Source organism: Poecilia mexicana, unplaced genomic scaffold, assembly GCF_051168715.1.
Source record: "Poecilia mexicana isolate PSO_F unplaced genomic scaffold, ASM5116871v1 scaffold_22, whole genome shotgun sequence".
NCBI lineage: Eukaryota > Metazoa > Chordata > Actinopteri > Cyprinodontiformes > Poeciliidae > Poecilia > Poecilia mexicana.
Genome location: NW_028263391.1, coordinates 11,308,951 through 11,327,281, shown reverse-complemented (window position 1 = coordinate 11,327,281; position 18,331 = coordinate 11,308,951). Strand labels below are relative to the sequence as shown.

The 18,331-nt window shown below is 41.5% G+C and overlaps 1 protein-coding gene and 1 long non-coding RNA gene across 7 annotated transcripts in view; one reads left to right on the top strand and one right to left on the bottom strand.

Annotated features, from left to right (window-relative positions):
- The window catches only part of LOC106922963 (uncharacterized), a 6,201-nt gene extending 2,141 nt beyond the window's left edge, over positions 1-4,060 (bottom strand). Inside the window, exons 1-2 of one of the 2 annotated variants that reach the window (XR_015761922.1) lie at positions 2,328-4,060; positions 2,146-2,185 (exon numbers count right to left, since the gene is read on the bottom strand). This is a non-coding gene — a long non-coding RNA (uncharacterized LOC106922963). Of the gene's footprint in view, positions 1-2,145 lie in introns of both variants that reach the window. The other variant, XR_001419305.2, reaches the window with a different exon arrangement.
- Positions 4,061-4,294: 234 nt separating this feature from the next.
- Positions 4,295-18,331, top strand: part of meis2a (Meis homeobox 2a) — a 103,465-nt gene continuing 89,428 nt past the window's right edge. For all 5 annotated transcript variants that reach the window (XM_088002416.1, XM_088002417.1, XM_088002415.1 and 2 more), the window contains exons 1-6: positions 4,295-5,250; positions 5,733-5,959; positions 7,373-7,514; positions 7,739-7,789; positions 8,048-8,098; positions 8,594-8,743. In XM_088002416.1, the coding sequence (XP_087858542.1) occupies positions 5,239-5,250; positions 5,733-5,959; positions 7,373-7,514; positions 7,739-7,789; positions 8,048-8,098; positions 8,594-8,743 (633 nt within the window). In that variant the 5' untranslated portion in view covers positions 4,295-5,238. The remainder of the gene's footprint in view (positions 5,251-5,732; positions 5,960-7,372; positions 7,515-7,738; positions 7,790-8,047; positions 8,099-8,593; positions 8,744-18,331) is intronic.

Sequence of the window (18,331 nt, the reverse complement as noted above, 5' to 3'; positions counted from 1 at the left end):
TAAATGAGTTGGTGCCTGGTTATGTTATTTAAACAATTAAGCACGTATCTTTGAACAAAACAACCAGTCGTGTAAAATATGTAATTAGAGTTTTTCTTTTTTTTTCTTTTCGTTTTTTCTGGGCCTCCTTGTATTTTTCCCACCACGGAATCCTCCGGCCGTCTCTTTTGCATTAGCTGCTGCCGCCAGGTGTCGCTAGAACGCCGCACATTTCGCTGTTCTCTCCTCTCCTCGGAGAGAGAGAGAAAGAGAGAGAGAGGTGGGGGGAGGGAGGGAAAGAAAAGCCACAGTTACATTTCGTGTTGGCCTCCCCTCTCTTTCTCCTCCTCCTCCTCCTTTTGCAGACCCTCTGACACCAGAGTCTGAGAATCGGTGGAGGGGAAAATGAGGCTTTGGAGCTGAAGAATTTACAGTTAGTCGCGAAACTTTTACAAGTATTTGAGCTGCTCGGTGCCTTTTTTTTTTTTTTGAGAGAGAGAGCTTATAGTCACATTTCAGTCCGGGGGTCAGAAGGAGTTCACATGCAGAGGACTGAGGTAATGCTTCATAAGAAAGAAGAAAATGAAATAAAATCTATTATTTGGTTATAAACAAATATAGGAATTTTTGTAATTAAGAAAGCTCTAATATATGTTTTAATTACTGGTCTGGCTAAATCGTTACGTTAATTTTAGTTTTACTTGGCGCGAAAATACGCATTTGAGCTAATTTATGCATCAACCTCTGAATTTATTTATTCATTTTTTATTTTTTATTTTTCTTTTAAATCCCAAGGACCAATAAAATGGATCAAACCGTTTGAGGTCTTTACTGTCCGCGTCTCTCCTGCGATCCCGCCTTATCTCAGCCTCCCTTTACATTAGCCTCGCTCATTTGCATAATCTCAAACACCGCAGAGGGCCAAAGGAAGAACAAAGTTACAAACAAGATTAGGGCGAATTTATTTGTTCCTCCAAGCTGAGCGCCGATTGTTTCTCCAGGAGTGTTTAAGGTCACTAAGAGGATTTGGAGCTCGTTTGATATCAGTGATCTTTTTCGGAGGGGAATTAAAATCAACAATGCGTTTTTTCCTCCATATTTAGCAATATGCTTGTGTGCGTGTGTGTGTGTGTGCGTGTGTGTGTGTGTGTGTGTATACGGGAGGGGGAATCCTGCAGAAGAGTAATCAGAAATGAGTAGAAGTTCAGCGCTGTGGAGCGTTGGTCCTGCTGTACCTTTAGGATGTGACATGCAGGGGGATCTTTAGCCCCGGTGACTGTCCCAGCAGTGTTTTCCTTGAAATGGATCCTTCCCCACCCCACCTCCTCCTCTTTAATGAATCCAAACGCAGCTGGCCATGTCCCCACATGGACACCGAGCGCTTTAACCCTAAACTGACCTCAATTTGACACCACCAGATGAAATTTTACCGCCTGGTAATGCCATATTCTGATTTGTTTCTTGCGCGCAAGAGTTGATATGAATTTTTCTTTTAAGTTTTTTTTTATTTTCTCAAAAATTATTATTATTATTATTATTATTATTATTATTATTATTATTATTATTATTATTATTATTAGTTTAAAAATGAGAGAGATGTAGGATTGTTCCGCTTGCAAATTGAGAGTTTAATTGAATCTAATTACGCATTGTATCCTTAGATGATTCGCATAAAATTAAGAGATTAAACAGCAATGTGTGCTCTGTTTTATAAACATAGAAAAAGACGGGGTTAAGCATATTTAATCTATTTAAAATCCAATTGCGTTTAATTCTACAACAATTTTAAGACGTAGTTCATTTTTTTTAGACGTAATAAAGTCATCAAAAAGTTTGATGTTTAACAGTGTCCCCTTGGAGCAGTTTTATAATAACACTCTGTGTGTCTTCGGGGCAAATCACACTTTTCCCACATTAAATCGCACTTGAGATCTAAAAGCCTGCAAACTTAAAACATCAGCCGAGATTTCTCTTTCAGGAATCCACCAAAGAGGTCACTAATTCTGGATTGCATTTCAAAACACTTCAGTCCTGAAAAGAAGTAGGAGAAAAATAAAGAAAGAAAGAACAAACTTTCCAATTTTACTGTGCCTAGAACGAGAAGAGAACACGCGGTCGTAATAATAATAAAAAAAAGTGTGTGAGTGTGAAGTGTTTGCTACTTACCATGGGTCATCCAAAGGGATAGTGGTTGAAAAAAACCCATCTAAATAATAAAAAAAGAAGAAAGAAATGCAACCGTTAGCACAGAAATCAATGAGACCCGCAGTATTTAGGTTATGAGAATCAGAGTCTTCAAGCTGCACGGCGCGCCGGACCGGCTGTGTTTACAGAGCGCACACAGAGACCTGGAGACGGTGAGCGCCCTGGCTCTCTCTGCGCGCAACTCTGCAGCTCCTTCCCGGGGTATTGCGCGTCGAAATGTCCACACATACAGCCGTTTGTCAAAGCCTGGAGTCCTGCACACCCCACCTTCCTCCCCCACCCCTCCTCACTTTATGCAAACAAACATAACTGTTGTCACGGGTTTCATTTATTAAATCATTTTCCTTTGTTGCTCAACTCCGCTGTCTGTGTAATCGGCCCCCCGTATGCAGCACTGGCTGGGTATTTTTTTTTGTTTTGTTTGCTGGGAGAGTTGTTGACCCTCCAACAGTAGCCACAGCCCATCTCCCTGAGCGCTTAATCCTAACCTGTGAATAATTAATTTTCACCATCAAAAAATGTCACCGAGCTCCAAATGGAGCCTTTATGTGTTGGACCTATCAATACGGCCACGAAGGCATGTTAGCACTGATGGAGCTAAATGTTAAAAGGGATAGATGGCCTGCTTCTGTTTTCTGGCTAAAAGTAAAAAAAAAAAAAAAAAAGAAAGAAAGGAAAAAAAAAGAAGAAGGGGGGTTTCATTGGAATCGATGGCCGGAGCGTTGCTCCTCCTCTAAACTTCAATCTTCTCACATGATTGATGATCTTGGGGGAGCTTTGATAATTGACTACTCTGAGGTAAGCTCCTATCATGAGTGGGGATTGGGCGGAAGGAACATGCAAAATTAGTTTCCCCCCCACAAAAGCTTTTCTCTCTCTCTCTTTCTCTCTCTCTCCTTTTTTTTACATCTTGGAAAAGTTCATTGTGGACCGATAGGGGTGTTTAATTTCCCCCAAAATAGCAGAAGACCTGATCGCCCTCAGAACGTTTTTAAAGGGCCACATGTGGTGGTGTGGAGTGGGGTTTGGGGGGTTGTGGGGGTTGATTCATAACCTTGGGTGACACTTCGAAACCGGAAATGTCCTGCAAGGGGAGTTTACCATAAATAATAATTTGAAAAAAGTCTCAAGTCCTGCTAGCAACAACACTCTTCAGTGCAGAAGATGTTGCTGAGGAAAGAAGACTCAATGTTAGCTATGATCCGGTGGAGAAATGTGGAGGGGGTGTCTAGCTTTTATTTCGAGGTGAACAAAATCATAAAGAAATGTAAAAGACAATAAATAAATAAATAAATAAATAAATAAATAAATAAATAAATAAATGTTGTACGCTGTTCAAACTTTGTCCCGTTTTCTCTTCAGTTCATAGTCATATAAACTGAAAAAAGACAAACAAAACAAAAAAACATTAGTTCTCCTCCCTATGTGATATTTATACACAGCAACAATTAGCAGCCAAATTAAAATATATTATAGAAATACTCATGATGACAAAAAAGACAACAAAAGTCAGTGCCATGTGATAAAGTCAGCAGGGGGAAAAAAATAAAAAAATAAAATAAATCGGTGACAAAATGGAGGCACTGAAAATCCAGGATTGGAACCTCAAAAAATGAAATCCATTGTAGATTTTGAACTGTATTGTTGTTGGATATCTAAAGGTGGCTCAGTATAGAGAAAAACACACACAAAATAATTCATATCCATACAAGAAACATGATGATAATCACAATGAGACTGATATATAGGGGTGGCCATTGCCCCCGTTGCCTCCTCCCCCCCTTGGTGGCGCCACTGCATAGCAATAATTAGGAGGAGATTAGAAGGAATTACGGAGATATTAAGTCCGCACATCAGTTTTGTAAACCCTAAAACACGAAACAAATGAGCGCCACGCACTGAACGCGGTATTAATATAATAAATAGTTAATTCTCCCCGCAGATTATTAACAATTGTTTGTTTTCTATCACTGATAAGGCTTCATTCCCAGCGCGTTTTATTTGGATACGCTGTGCGTAAATTCGCCCTTTCAATTACGATTTTGCGTTGCCTTGTTCCAAATGAATATTCATGCCGTTGAGTTGCAGTCAGTGTTGTGTTTTTGTAGAACTCGGAGGAGCATATATCCGCCCTCACACTGAGCCCTCTCCTGCTTTCTCCTCAGGTCGCTCCTCGGTGAAACACAGGGATTGGGGTGGGAGTTTCGAGCTTTTTCTACCCCCAGTGTGGAGTTGAAGCCGTCCCCGCGCCTCGCATAGACACTCTGCATATCACAGGATTTGGTCTCTCCTCTCCTCTCTCTTGTGCGGAGCTGCTGCAGGACTGGCTATGGCCACCGCTACTTCCGGGATCCGTCATTTCATTCGCCCACCGCTCAGCGCTGCGAACTGACTCTGTTTCTATAAGCAAGCCAGCAGCCAACCTGCCAACACTCGCTGACACTCACTCATCTCAGTCTCGCCAAGATAGACGAAATACCTACGGGGGAAAAGAAAAGGAGAGATCCGAATCGCACTCTCTTAATTTCTACACCTTTTTTCCCCCTTCTTCTACTTCTTCTTCTTCTTCTTCTTCTTCTTTTTTTTGCGCTGATAATAAAACAAGATAGCGATCTGGAGGCATTAAAGGAGACGCGGACTTGCGGGATGAAAACGGACTAAAAAAGATTCGTCCTGCTCTTGAACATCATCACCAACCGTCATTCATTCATTACCTTGACAACCTCTGGCTTTGATTGACAGCTGGAGTGGCAAAAAGCCATGAGACACGACAGTTTAGTTACATGCAGGTTGTTGATGGGCCGATTGTAACCTTCACTTTGGCGCATTTTTTTCTTTTCTTTTTCTTTTTTTCGAGGAAAGAAGGAAAACAAGAACAAAAAAATTGCTGCAAAAACTTCCCGATGCGACGGTTTGAACTGAACCACAGTGGCGAATAGGAGAATTCGCACAAAAAGTTGGTTGAAAGAGGGGAATCTTGCCACTAAATCACTTTCCGATCTGGGATATTAAACGTATACGGACAGATTCGGGAGTTTATTGGAGCGCAGCCTGATGGCGCAAAGGGTAGGTTTTAAATCTCACTCCGCGTTACCTGCTCAGATCGCAACCCCCTTTTGTAAGTCGGGGGCGCTGGCAATTTCACAAAGTTTTCTTATCAAAGCAGCTCTATTTGACATTTTCTGCTGCGCTTTCACTCTCCACGCGAAGTGACAGCCTCCACTTTTCCCGACAAGGCTCCACGAAGCAGTTTCACGGGAGACTCCGAACTGTTTCGCTGTTTTTGCGCAGAGGGAGCAACCTAACTTTATAATGTTTCTGGTAATGATAAAATTGAGTTGCGGCTCCTTAATATTCGACAACTTTGCGCTGGCTGCAGCGTGCTTTAAGTCTCTTCATTGCGATTGTTTAAAACCAGAGACAAACATGCTTTATTTAGAGAAATACTTTCCGTATATGTTTTTTCTTTCTTTTTTAAAAATAATACATAATAGAATATAAATATGTGCTCGGTTTTATTTTTTTTTTAACTTCAATTTCATTCCCAGTACGATGAGCTGGCCCATTATGGTGGGATGGACGGAGTCCCGGCGTCCATGTACGGGGACCCGCATGCGCCCCGGCCGCTTCCCCAGGTCCACCACCTGAACCACGGACCGCCGCTCCACGCCAGCCAGCACTACGGAGCCCACGCTCCCCACCCTAACGTTATGCCCACCAGCATGGGCTCCGCTGTCAACGACGTTTTAAAGAGGGACAAAGATCAAATTTACGGGTAAGCTTTGCATGATTTAGACATGCAACTAAATACTTCTCTCTCTCCCTGTCTCTCTCTCTCTCTCTCGCTCTCTTTTTTAAAAAGTTAACAGCTCTAGGTGAATTTTAGAGTTTATTTCCCATCGCTTGGTTTTAGTGAAGCTTTGTGCAGGTTGGAGCTTAATTTGGAGCTACGTTGTCGGTTTTAGGGGAGTTTTGTTGGTGTGTAATTTTACACTCATTGTAAAAGCCTGAAGCAAGCAAGAGTATCAGCCCTGAGCTTGTAAATTAATATGGAAGCTCTCAAATGTGGCACAAGGAATACATAAAAACTAGTTTAAGCTGATTACATTGTTGCTTTATTATTACTGCCAACAATCATATATCAAATGCAAAATGATAATCTGCATTTTTAACGCTTTAGTTTAGCTGACTTAAAAAAAAAAATAAAACAGTTTTGCTGTCATACACACACACACTCTCTCACACACACACTCACACACACTCAGACTGCGTTAAAACGCGCCGTGTGTCCTCCGGAGGCTACTTTTCTAAGATTATTTTCAAACAATTAAAGAGAAAAAATATGACTACAGCCACTGATCACTGATACTTACACAGCCAGTGTTATAATCCACGGACCTAATCTCTTTTATTCTCACGGTTATTCTATGTGCAGGAACAGTTTACACCCACTTTTGCTTTGCTGCAAATGAAAACCTTGGGCACCAAGTCATTTTTTGATTTAAATATCTCGAGATCAATTGTTAAAACAGTAATATTCTATTTTCTGAAAGTATAATTTACATTTAAAAACATGCTTATTTTTTATGGACTATGTTATTATTTGTATGAATCATCGCTGCAGGCCTCCTCGGAAGGAAATTACAAGACTCGGTTTATAGCGAGGCTAATTGCAGAATGGTATCAGTAATGTGGATATACACAAATATTTTTTTCATTAATTCCAAAGACATCTATCACTCTGTGAGTTTGGAGTTTTGTGGCTTCACGCTGCAAGAAATGTTACTGTCAATCACTCGATTATTATACTGAACTACGTAGAAGAAGAAGAAAAATATTCCACAGTTACTTTTATTTCTAAATGCATAAAATGATATTAAAGCATACGCCACGGGTAAGCTGACTTGCCCCGAACACACACAGCCGCTTGGTTAATGAGGAGTATAAATTAAATAATTAAAATAATAATTAAAAAAACAAAACAAAAAAAAAACAAGAGAGGTTTTCGCATATGCAGCGTGAGCTGCTATTTTTTTTATTTCCTTCTTTAGCTGCATCTTGAAATGTGAGGATTTTAGAATCATGCAGGTTCGCTGGGGCATTTTTTGCAGCGGGGTTCCGTGCAGCCGCTGCAGTGCTGCTCGTATACACTCAGGCTGCTTGTATTTTCTCCCCCTCCTCTCTGCAGTCACCCTTTATTCCCACTGCTCGCACTGGTTTTCGAGAAGTGCGAGTTGGCGACGTGTACTCCGAGGGAGCCCGGCGTTGCGGGAGGCGACGTCTGCTCCTCAGACTCCTTCAACGAGGACATCGCAGTCTTTGCCAAACAGGTCCATTCTTCAGCTTGAAAAAAAACATAATAAAAAATTACAATAAACTAAAAATAAAACACAACATTGGCTGGGTTCTGACGCACCATGTTTCTGGTATAACCATACATATTTACTTGCTGTGAACAAAACTTTCTCGGCGTTTGTCACAAGTTTGATTTCTGAAAAAAGGATTTCAGATAAGAAAGAATCAGAAATTAAAATTGATCTTTGCTTTATTTTAGGTCCGAGCAGAAAAGCCTTTATTTTCATCAAATCCAGAGTTGGATAATTTGGTAAGTGTGCCTTTCTGGGTTCAAAAAAAAAAAAAAAAAAAAAAAAGAATGTGCGCATTATTTGAACTTGCGCGCAGATACCAGATCCGCATTATATTCCTATACCGAACCCATTTGACGTTTGAGAAGCCACTTGCTTTCCCTTTTCCATTGCAGAAACTGCGTTTATTTTATTTTTTACACAATGCCCTTATGACAAGAAAATATAATTCAGACCATTTCCCGTTCTAATTGTGCCTGTTTTGCTTTCTGTTCCAGATGATACAAGCCATACAAGTATTACGGTTTCACCTCTTGGAGCTAGAAAAGGTACCTTATATCAATAACCTCATGATCAGATCTTCAGCAAATGCTCATGCAATGTTTAAATTGTTCCAGATAAAACAGAAACCGAAAGCAAGGACAGTGAGAGTTTTAGGATTATTATTATTATTTTTTTACACCATAAGATGTTTTATTTAACCAATTATTGACGCAGCTGAAGGAACTATTGATGAAAAATGTCAGGGGCTCTTTGCCCACGTTGCGCACTGCTATTGATCCGCAGATTCAGTTTCAGCCGCTCGTTACAGGCGCACTGTTTATTTTTTCTCCCCCCTTTTGTCCGTTCAACTTGTTGCTCGGGTCTCGGGAGAATAATAATAACCGCGGCAACAATTTGACTATTGTTTCCTCGCCGCCGATAATACACCTTAATTTGAGTTATTCTTGGACTGACTGCTTTTTCATCCCCATCCTGAATCATGTTGTGTTGTCGTTTTTTTCCCCTCCCTTCCTTATATTTTGTTTTTTATTACTCTATAGGTGCATGAGCTGTGCGATAATTTTTGCCACCGGTACATCAGCTGTTTGAAAGGAAAAATGCCAATAGATCTAGTGATTGATGAGCGGGATGGCAGCTCGAAGTCAGATCATGAAGAACTTTCGGGATCGTCGACTAATCTCGCAGATCACGTAAGTAATCCAACTTTTTCTGCGTTTTACGTGACGTCTCTGCTGTTGACTGGGAGTGCTACTTTGAATGCATTATGGCAAATTATCAGTTTTTGCTAAAAAAAAAAAAAATAACTTGATTGATATGGTTCATAAAAGCAGCCTCTTTGGCGCTGCAGTTGTGTGACCCCTGTCTGTAAATAAAGCGCGCTCTGTTCTGCAAGTAAAAGAGAGAGGGGGGGAGGAGGGGGGAAATCGATGTTGTGAGGTCAAAAGCTACATGTGATACAATAGACTGAGTTATTGTTTTAGTCTTTTGATTAGGAGCAGTCATGTGTGCATGATGCGTCCCTGTGCGCTTGTGTTGTTGCTGGAGGTTCGAGTGGGTGCGTAGAAAAATGCGCATTTATGGAGCAACGCACGCTGAAAGGAAAGGAGGGGGAGAAGAGGGCAATTATTAGTTGCGCAGGTTTATAGCTAAAGCAGGGTATCAGCGCTGTAAGCTTCAGCTTTAGGTCAATATTTAAAAAAGAAAGAAGAGCTTTATATTTGGGGGGCTGTGCGCGCAAATCTGTGGATTTTTGGAGCAGAGGTGGAGAAAGTGGGAACCTACTGAGAGACATCTCAGAGCTAAAGGCTTACCATCAATGTCAAGTTCACAAGGCGTATGATGATCCGTCTGGAGGATCCTCCTATTGCTGTTGATGTTAATGTGTTTAATTGTTTCGTATTGATTTGCCGTGCGTTTTTTTTTCTGTCTTTTGCTCTGCTGTTGCTTTCTCGTCTGCTGCTGCTGCTGCTGCTGCTTTATGGCCGCAGGCTGCATAAGGTTGAATTCAATTATATGCACCTGAAGTACAGTAGCTTTAAATTTGAAGATCGATCCTCCAGTTTAAATCGCGCATTTTCGGTGTAATAAACACACACACACACACACACACACTATCCGCTTCCACTCTCCCTGCCCAGTATGGACTGGGCTGACACTGAAGGATCTGTGCTCGCCTGTGATAAAACCTAATGTTTTTTTTTTTTTTTTTTTTTTTTTTTTTTCGTGGAAGTAAAAATGAGCTGCTTGAGTAACAAAGTGGCTGGTTAAATATCTGTGCTGCGCAAGGCCAAGCCTATTAGGAATTAAAGCAGATTTAAGTGTTATGCAAAGTCTGTGCGCTGCATCTGTTTAGTCTGGCTATAGGCCTAATAGCAATTATCCCGTCGCTTATGTAGCGCCGCTGCAAGTATGCAACCAGGTGAGCTTTATTTAGGGCTGAGAACCCGGAGGAAAATCTGAGAAGGAAAGAAGAAGAAGAGGAAGAAAAAACTACAACACTGTGATCCTCAAACACAAGTGCAGAAATGAGGCATGCTGTTGTTTATATTGTAGAGATTAGATAAACTGGCCTGTTTAGTTTCATGGCAGATGGTTGGATACTCAAGCCAATTTCCGATGGATCCTCAGACACCAGCGCTGCATGGCTCCACGCGCGATGAATATTTCTGATAATTAGAAAATGAAATGTGTCAATAAAGCAAATAAAGAGCAGCAATAAACAAAGCAGGTTGCATGACAGGCTATTTATCTGGGAGTCGTTTGGACTGACCACCTCATTAGGCATTTAAGGTTTGAGGGATTTATTTCACTTCTGTGGCACCACTGAACTTTTTATTGCACCTTAACTGCTGGGCTGAATTTCACCAAAGCAGAAGAGGGGTTGTGTGTGTGTGTGTGTGTGTGTGTGTGTGTGTGTGTGTGTGTGTGTGTGTGTGTGTGAATTTTTTCCTTGTTTGCCTTCATGGTTGCAGAGATCACTTTTATATATATTTGTTTATTAAATCAGACTTTCCTTATGTATGAAAGTATCATATCAGTGCAGTGAATTCCAATGCTATTGAGGTACTGACTGGATAGTCATGAGACATGTTGTAATTAAAACTCATGGTTATTCCGTCAAATATTTACTTCCAACTCCTCCCAAGTCAAACAGTAGTATTGTGTTGTTTAAAACGAAAATGAACTGGGAATTTTCTTTTTTCTGTTTTTTTTCTTTAGTTTTTTTTCCTTTAGTTTTTTTTTTTTTTTAGTTTTGTAAACTGCAACTTTGTCATTGTCTGCAAGCAAAATGCTCACAGTGACGATGTTTTCATTAGAAAACTAGAAATTAGAAAATTGGGATAGAAGTCATCAATAGCTCGTAGAATAAAACAGAAATATTCACCTACATGTAGTGATTTCAAAGAAACTGATAGATTTGCAGTACAGTCTCTTTCCTGAGTTGTAACATTGATTTTATTAGGTTATATACGTTATTGTTTTAGAGATAAATACTGCACAATAGAATGTATGAATGAGCACAATAGTGGCTATTTCTATCATAAGATAAAGCCCCATCCACAACTTACGAGTCCCCCCCATTCTATTTATTCACTCTCGCTCTGATTTATTATTAATTTCTGTCCTTGTCTCACTGAGGAGAGGAAGCTGGTTTGATAGTTAGATATGCTAATTTATTTAGTTAGAATCTCTCACGTCCATTTTTTCCTCTCTCTTTGCTTTGATATGCATTTTTAATATACAGCCCCGGGCTACGTCTCATTTGGAAAAGAAAGTTGGTTTTTCTCTAGATGATGAAGCTCTTTGCCGTGTGTCTCCTTGCCCATCGTTCTGCCTCCCCCTCCTTATACCTGACGGTGGAGAATAATAAGCACACTTTTATTTACACTTGAATGCAGCACTGTCTTGCAGATGATTGGATTATAGTATAGTGAGAACAGGATGAGGCCTTGCTGACACTGTTGATTTCCCTTACTCGCCCGGCTGTGGCTATCTCAGATATGTAAGCCCACCCAGGGCTTCCCAACTCATTGCCCCTCCTCATATCCACTCCATCCCATTTAGGGAAAGAAAAAAAGATGCTGGATTACACACAAAGACTGATAAGAAGAAGAAGAAGAAGAAGAAGAAGAAGAAGAAGAAGAAGAAGAAGAAGAAGAAGAAGAAGAAGAAGAAGAAGAAGAAGAAGAAGAAGAAAAAAAGAAAAACCGAGCAGTGTAGGATCTGTATATGGCCAGTGTGTGCACTTTCATGTCTGTATAATTAATGAACAAAATTTCTTTTTTTTTTTCCTCTGTGCTACATCCAATTAGGGTGACAAATACAATTAACAGTCTCTGAGTATTATCTGCTCTAATGAATTAGTCTTTATGTCTTCTTGTGCCATTGTGTCTTTGTATTAGCATGCAGCTCTCTTTTCCCCCCTTTTACTTGCAGACTGAAATGAATGAGTTTCCGCACAGTTTAAAATTTGCTTCATAAAATATCCTGCGTGATTTGCCGGCCCCGGCGTTTTGTTTTGTAGCGCTTTCCTCGGGGAGTTTTACTTGTTCCCATAGTTATAGTGCAGCTTATCTCAGCAGTGCATGGCAGGCATGGGAGAAAGGAAAACAAACCGTTTCTGTTTGGATTCCCCGGTGCAGGTTCGGGGTGCTGAGCTGTAAAGTTAGAAAGCAAATGCAATAGTTCATTTTGAGCCCTTTCAGTGGAGATAGGTGCTGCAGTCTGGTCTGTTTCCGCACATCGCGGCGCCCTGAAGCTCAGCGCGTTGTTTACTTAAGCCCTTTGTGGAGTGATTTCTTAATTTTTGTGGCCTTGAATTTCACTTTTGGTCACGGTTCAGACGCAGATGCTCGTTGTAAACCATAGCTAATCATCCTCACCTGTTGCATCTCCCACACTCCACTTATTCTCTGCAGCAAAAATGAATGCAATAAACCATTTTACAGCCTGCATTTTAATATCGTGACACTTCTGGAATCAGCTTGGATTAAATGACATGATATGCGGCTAATGATAGTGTTAACAAATCTATGTTCATGACTTATTTGCTGGAACTAATAAAAACAAGCAATGAAATGGAAATGTCAGTATTATTCTGACATTTATACGTCTATTCTTATTTGGAAATTACATTCACGTTTTTGCCAGTTAATGAGTCACGTTTCAAAACCTTTTTTTTTTTCTTCTAAAGATAAACATGGTTGCATATTGTGGCTCCTGCATTCCGGCTAAAAGAAAGTTGTCAGGAATAAATTAATTCCTCCTGTCTGCTTATAACATACAGTTGTGATTTATTAGCTGCTAAATTAAGGACTCTTTCCTCAATAACCGGGGTTCTGTAAAACACCTAGTAGAGGTACTTCATATTTTTGTAAAGTGCTGCACACAATTATGAACCTAATCCAAAAAAAGCAAGTAAAAAAAACAAAACAAAAAAAAAAAACGTGAAAGCCAATTTTGTTTCTTTCTCTCTTTACGTTAATGTGCATCTTGAGACGTCAAGCCTCTGTGTGATCTACATCCCTGTGTGCTAGCTGTTCTGTGCATGTACACCCATGTAGCTGCAGAGCACACACAGCGGTTGTCACTCTCAGCATTCACACACGCCAACAAACACAGCACAAAGAGATGTTGCTCTCTCTCCTCTCCGGGTTTCCAGGGAATTTAAGTGAAATTCAATGATGCTGCTAAATCAATTTTATTTGAAATTCCTAGGGATGTAGGCAGAGTGCGGTGGGGGGACAGTAAAATTGTGCCAGGCAGGTGTTTGTAAATGAGAAACATGGGACAGCAGCAAGCTTCTCCCTGCTCTCCTGTGGCCCCGCTGCACTGCCAGCCTCTCTTCCCATATTGTCTCCTGCTTTTATATTAATTACAACTTGTATTATCAGCCGCCAGTTGCAAAGACCAGCAAAAGCTTGTCTCTAGAGACCGTGCTTCTTTTGTATCTTACTCTCTATCTAGTCCTGTTGTGTATTTGTGTGTGTACTAGCCTGTGTGTGTATCTGTACTTGCTAGCCAGGATTCTCCTCCTCCTCTTCTTTCACCTCCTCCTCCCAGTAACACTGCTCTTTAACACAATTAGTGAAGAGCATAGAGTGAACCATGTTTGACTCCTAATTATGCTCAGCTTCAGGGAATAGTCACATGGGCTGGAAGCATTTGCTGCTTCCTCTTGTTTTTTGGTGTAGGTTGAAGATTATTTGGGTGACACAATCTCTCTTTTTTTTTTTTTTTCTCCTTGCAACTTGTTTGAACTTTACCAGACCCACGGGGCCTGTGACAAAATGGTTGTGTGTGTTTGTGTTGTGCGCCGTCTGATGATGCACCCGCTGCAGCTCGCGGAGGCCCTCTAAATTATTCATGGGGAGGAGAGGCTGTTGCTTTTGTTACCTCGTGTAACGTGGAAAGTTAAAACATGCTTGTTTTGATATTTGTGGTCTTGTTTTGCTCACAAAGATCGTGGGCAGAGGTTGAATTACAGGCATTGAAGGGATAGTTCAGTACTGGTAAAAGGTAAGGAGCAGATAATATCGAACCTGCACCAAAATCCACCTGGTTGTCACAGCCACTGCTCTGGGGCAGATCGCCTTAGTCACAGCAGGCCCTGTAATCCGACATGAAGCTGAGGCTCCAAGTCAGTTCGTACCCACATGTTGCCATTTCGTCCCTTTATACCACCGTTTGGTGCCCATAAACAAACCGTACTCAGTAGTATGTATTGTGGATATAAATATATACTAACCTCTTAGTGTAAAATGTCAATGACTTGAGAGACAGAAAATTGTTGATGAGGCTCTTGGTGTCTTCATTAGATTTTAGAGTGGTTTATCACAACAAGGTTTTATGAACCTTTAAGCCACATTACATTTGCATTGGGCAGGTTTTTACACAGAGCTCAATTAATATTTACACAGGAAATGGAGGTCGGAGATGGTGTATCGCCAAGATTCTTCCTGTGTGAAACGCATTTTGAGAATGGAACATTTAAAGCGTTTTCAGGCAGAGTAACACTCCGAAAGTAAAGCAATGTATGAAAATATCACCTAATTATCAGTAATTTAACAATGGTAATTGTTGGATTCTTACACTGCTTTACTTTTGATGTGAGACGATTACTCAGAGCTGAGAAACTTATTTTACCTGTATGGGTTTGAGACAGGAAACACTTTGGAAATTCACTGCCTGCCACCTTGATTTACTTTGTAAAAACAAATAAAAACAGATAAAAACATAAACTCTTCAATGCAAAGTCTACAATGATTTAAGATCCAGCAGATTTCACTTTCTTACAATTTGGAACCTCATTCCATTTGTAGGATTGTCATTTTATTGCTTCATAATTTCATAATCACAAATAAACCACTTTGTAATGGGCTTAAACGTCAGCATACCAGTTTGTCTGGGTAGTTAAGTGTTTAAATTAATTATCTGAATAACGAGCAATAAAATGCTTTAATGTCAATCATAATTTAGTTTATTTTGTATTTTATTCTCTGAAGATTATATGTTACACGTTGATTCTGATTCCCGTTTAAACCAGTCAACTCTTGTAAAATTATAACCCCTGACCAAAACAAACAATAAATAACCTTCTGCTGATTAATAAATTACATCTGAAGGGTCATAAAACAGAGTTTGGATACACTGATTATAATGTTTTTTGAGATTGGAGTTGTCTAAGGAAGTTTGTAGAAAAGGGTATGGATGTGTAGGAGATTTCCTATGCACCCTGAACGCAACACAGGTGTGCAGCTCGGTAACCCCACAGATAGAAAAAAAGGCAGCAAAGAAGCAGCTGAATGACTGTGTGCGTTCATAAACCTGTAAGTTTTGTTATCATTCATGCTATTATGTTTCGGTTAGAGAGGTAATGTGCCGATTTATTTAGCTGTATAGTGTATTTACAGCTTTGCTTTATTTCTATGTTTCCGTTGTAACTGTGGTTCTAATTGGCTTGTATTATTCTGTTTGTTTACAGAACCACACACACACACGCACTTGTATACCTGTATACCTGCTTCATGTACATTCTGTCGGAAAGGATATAAAGAGTACAAATTGAACGGGACTCTTCCTGATTCATTCCACATCCACATCTGTTCCGCATCCACATGCTAATAGGTGTTCTGATCGGACACTCTGAGGCGATCATTGCCAGCTTAAATCCAGAGGTCTTCTCAACATTTGGTCCTTCGAGCCGGATCTGAGTGACTGCTTCAGCAATATATATTGTCGGAATGGAAAGGAGGGATCCACATGAAGAGTCTGATCGTCCCCACCGACGCAGCCAGCTGCCGACGTACCTGCAGGACTATGAGGTGGACTACCACGCTAAAAGCCACCTCCCTCAAGGACAGCAGGTCAGACCATCTACTCATCCTGAGATTCTCCAATACATTCATAATATGAAAGAACAACATGATCAACTGCGATTAGATGTGCAACGCCTGACAGAATTGATCTCTAGCTCTCCTGTACTAGCCCCGCAGCATGCTTCATCACTATCTGGACTTTATGAGGATGGGACGTCAGACCCACCTGTACCCACTAGTAAACTGATGTCAGCCAGAGGTCACAAGGACCCACATCAGCTTGAAAGTACTCCACAGGTGTCAATTAGGGATGAGTCTCAATGTCCACCAGATAACCAGAATGACCTGATTGAGGAGCTCACACACAGTTTAAAGGGAGCAAGCGTTGACAGGCAACGCAGAACACAGTCACCATCATCTTCAGTTGAATCGCCCCCTGAATCTCAAGATTTCTTTCTGTCCACAGGACAGGGTGGGAGGTCCTGTCCACCCCAAGATTCAGCCCCACGGGGTCATTTCCAGTCACAGCATTATACTGCGCAAAGAAAGGCTGATGACATCTGTTTTCGCAGTGACAGCAGCTACAGACCTGCTGACGCCCCTCCTAGACTGTCAAATATAGGAGTTTACTATCATGATGAGCCATATGATAGACACGATGTCAGACAAGATGTCAGATATTCTGCCCCTGATCCCAGAAGCTGCCCTGACACTCGCTATTGTCTTTCTGATAGACATCCAGATCCAGGTCATCAGTACAGACAGTGGAGCAAATACCCAAATGATCGTCCACGGCATCCGCCCGATCATCTTCAGTCGAATGAAGGTCCTCAGACAGCACTCCCTTTCAGCAGGAGCAGATCAACAGAAACTTATCGTGGGCCTCAACCCACAATCCCCGATTTTGTGCACGAGGATCCCCGGGAGTTTACAAGATTAAAGTTAGCTTTAGAGAATATATTACCATTTGATGCTCCTGAGCACTTCAAGTTTCAGATATTGACAGATCACCTTAAGTGTGAAGAGGCACTGCTCATTGCTGATTCCTACATTCATAGTCCATTTCCGTTTACTGACACCATGAGAGCTCTTACAGAGATGTACGGTCAACCTCAACATCTGGCCTTAAAAAGAATCACCAAACTGATGGATGCACCCAACATCAGGAGTGGTGACATCAGAGCTTTCAAGTCCTTCGCACTCCAAGTCCGTGCACTAGTGGGTATGTTGCATCAGTTGGGAGAACAGGGTTGGACAGAGTTAAAATGCGGTTCACATGTGTCCCGCCTCTTAGCTAAGCTGCCTTATGACCTAAGGGCAAATTTTCAGAGATTCGTCAATCCCATCAACACCCCTATACCCTCATTACTTGATCTGGCTGAATGGCTCGAGTATGAGGTGCGTGTCCAGATAATTGGAGATCAGTACTGTGACCACCCAGACAGGGAGAAGCAGGTTCAACGGAAGGAGAGACGCTCTGAGTATAAGTTTCAGAAGACAACAACTATTCTCCATGGGAGTGAGCCGAAGTGGAAGATGGAGAAAGATATGCCAATCACAGCACAAGGAAAACCAAAGAAGTACTGCCCATTCTGTAACACAGTGCAGCATTACCTGAATCAGTGCAACAACTTTAAGCTCTTGTCTAAGGAGCAGAAGACAGAATGGATCAAGGCTAATAAGAGGTGCTGGAGATGTGCCCGTGATCATCAAGCAGCTAAGTGTAACCTCAAAGCTAAGTGTAAGCCATGTGGACGGCGGCACCTTGAGGTCCTTCATGACGTCAACAGCACACAAGATGTTGCACTACCTGCATCACCCAGTGCGCCTGAGGAAAGCACCTGCTTGGTGAGTTCCATCTCTGAGACACTCTATGTAGATCGACCAACCAATAGCAGTCAAGTGTTACTCAAGCTGAGTCCTGTTGTTATTAAGAGCAGTACAACAATGATCGAGACTTATGCTGTATTGGACGATGGTTCGGAGCGTACCATACTATTAAGTGAAGCAGCTGAGCGCTTGGGGCTACATGGGGAATCTGAAGACCTTGCACTCCGCACTGTCCGTCAAGACATCTGCACGATCCATGGTTCCACTGTATCATTCTCCATTTCCCCAGCTTCGAATCCTGGCAAGTCCTTCCAGATCCACCGAGCCTTCACTGCAAAGGAACTTGGCCTTGCACGCCATAGTTACCCAATCCGAGCCTTGCAGGAGAAATACCGTCACCTCAAGGACCTGCCACTGCCAGACATCAAGGAAGTACAGCCCCTTCTGCTGATTGGATCGGATAATCCACACCTTCTCACTCCAGTGGAGCCTGTACTTTTGGGTCCTCCAGGTGGGCCTGCAGCTGTACACACCCGACTTGGATGGACTCTGCAGGGTCCATCAAAACTCCTACGTCACCGTCTAAACCCACAGCAGTGTCTTTTCACCTCCACTTCTGCACCAGAAGCT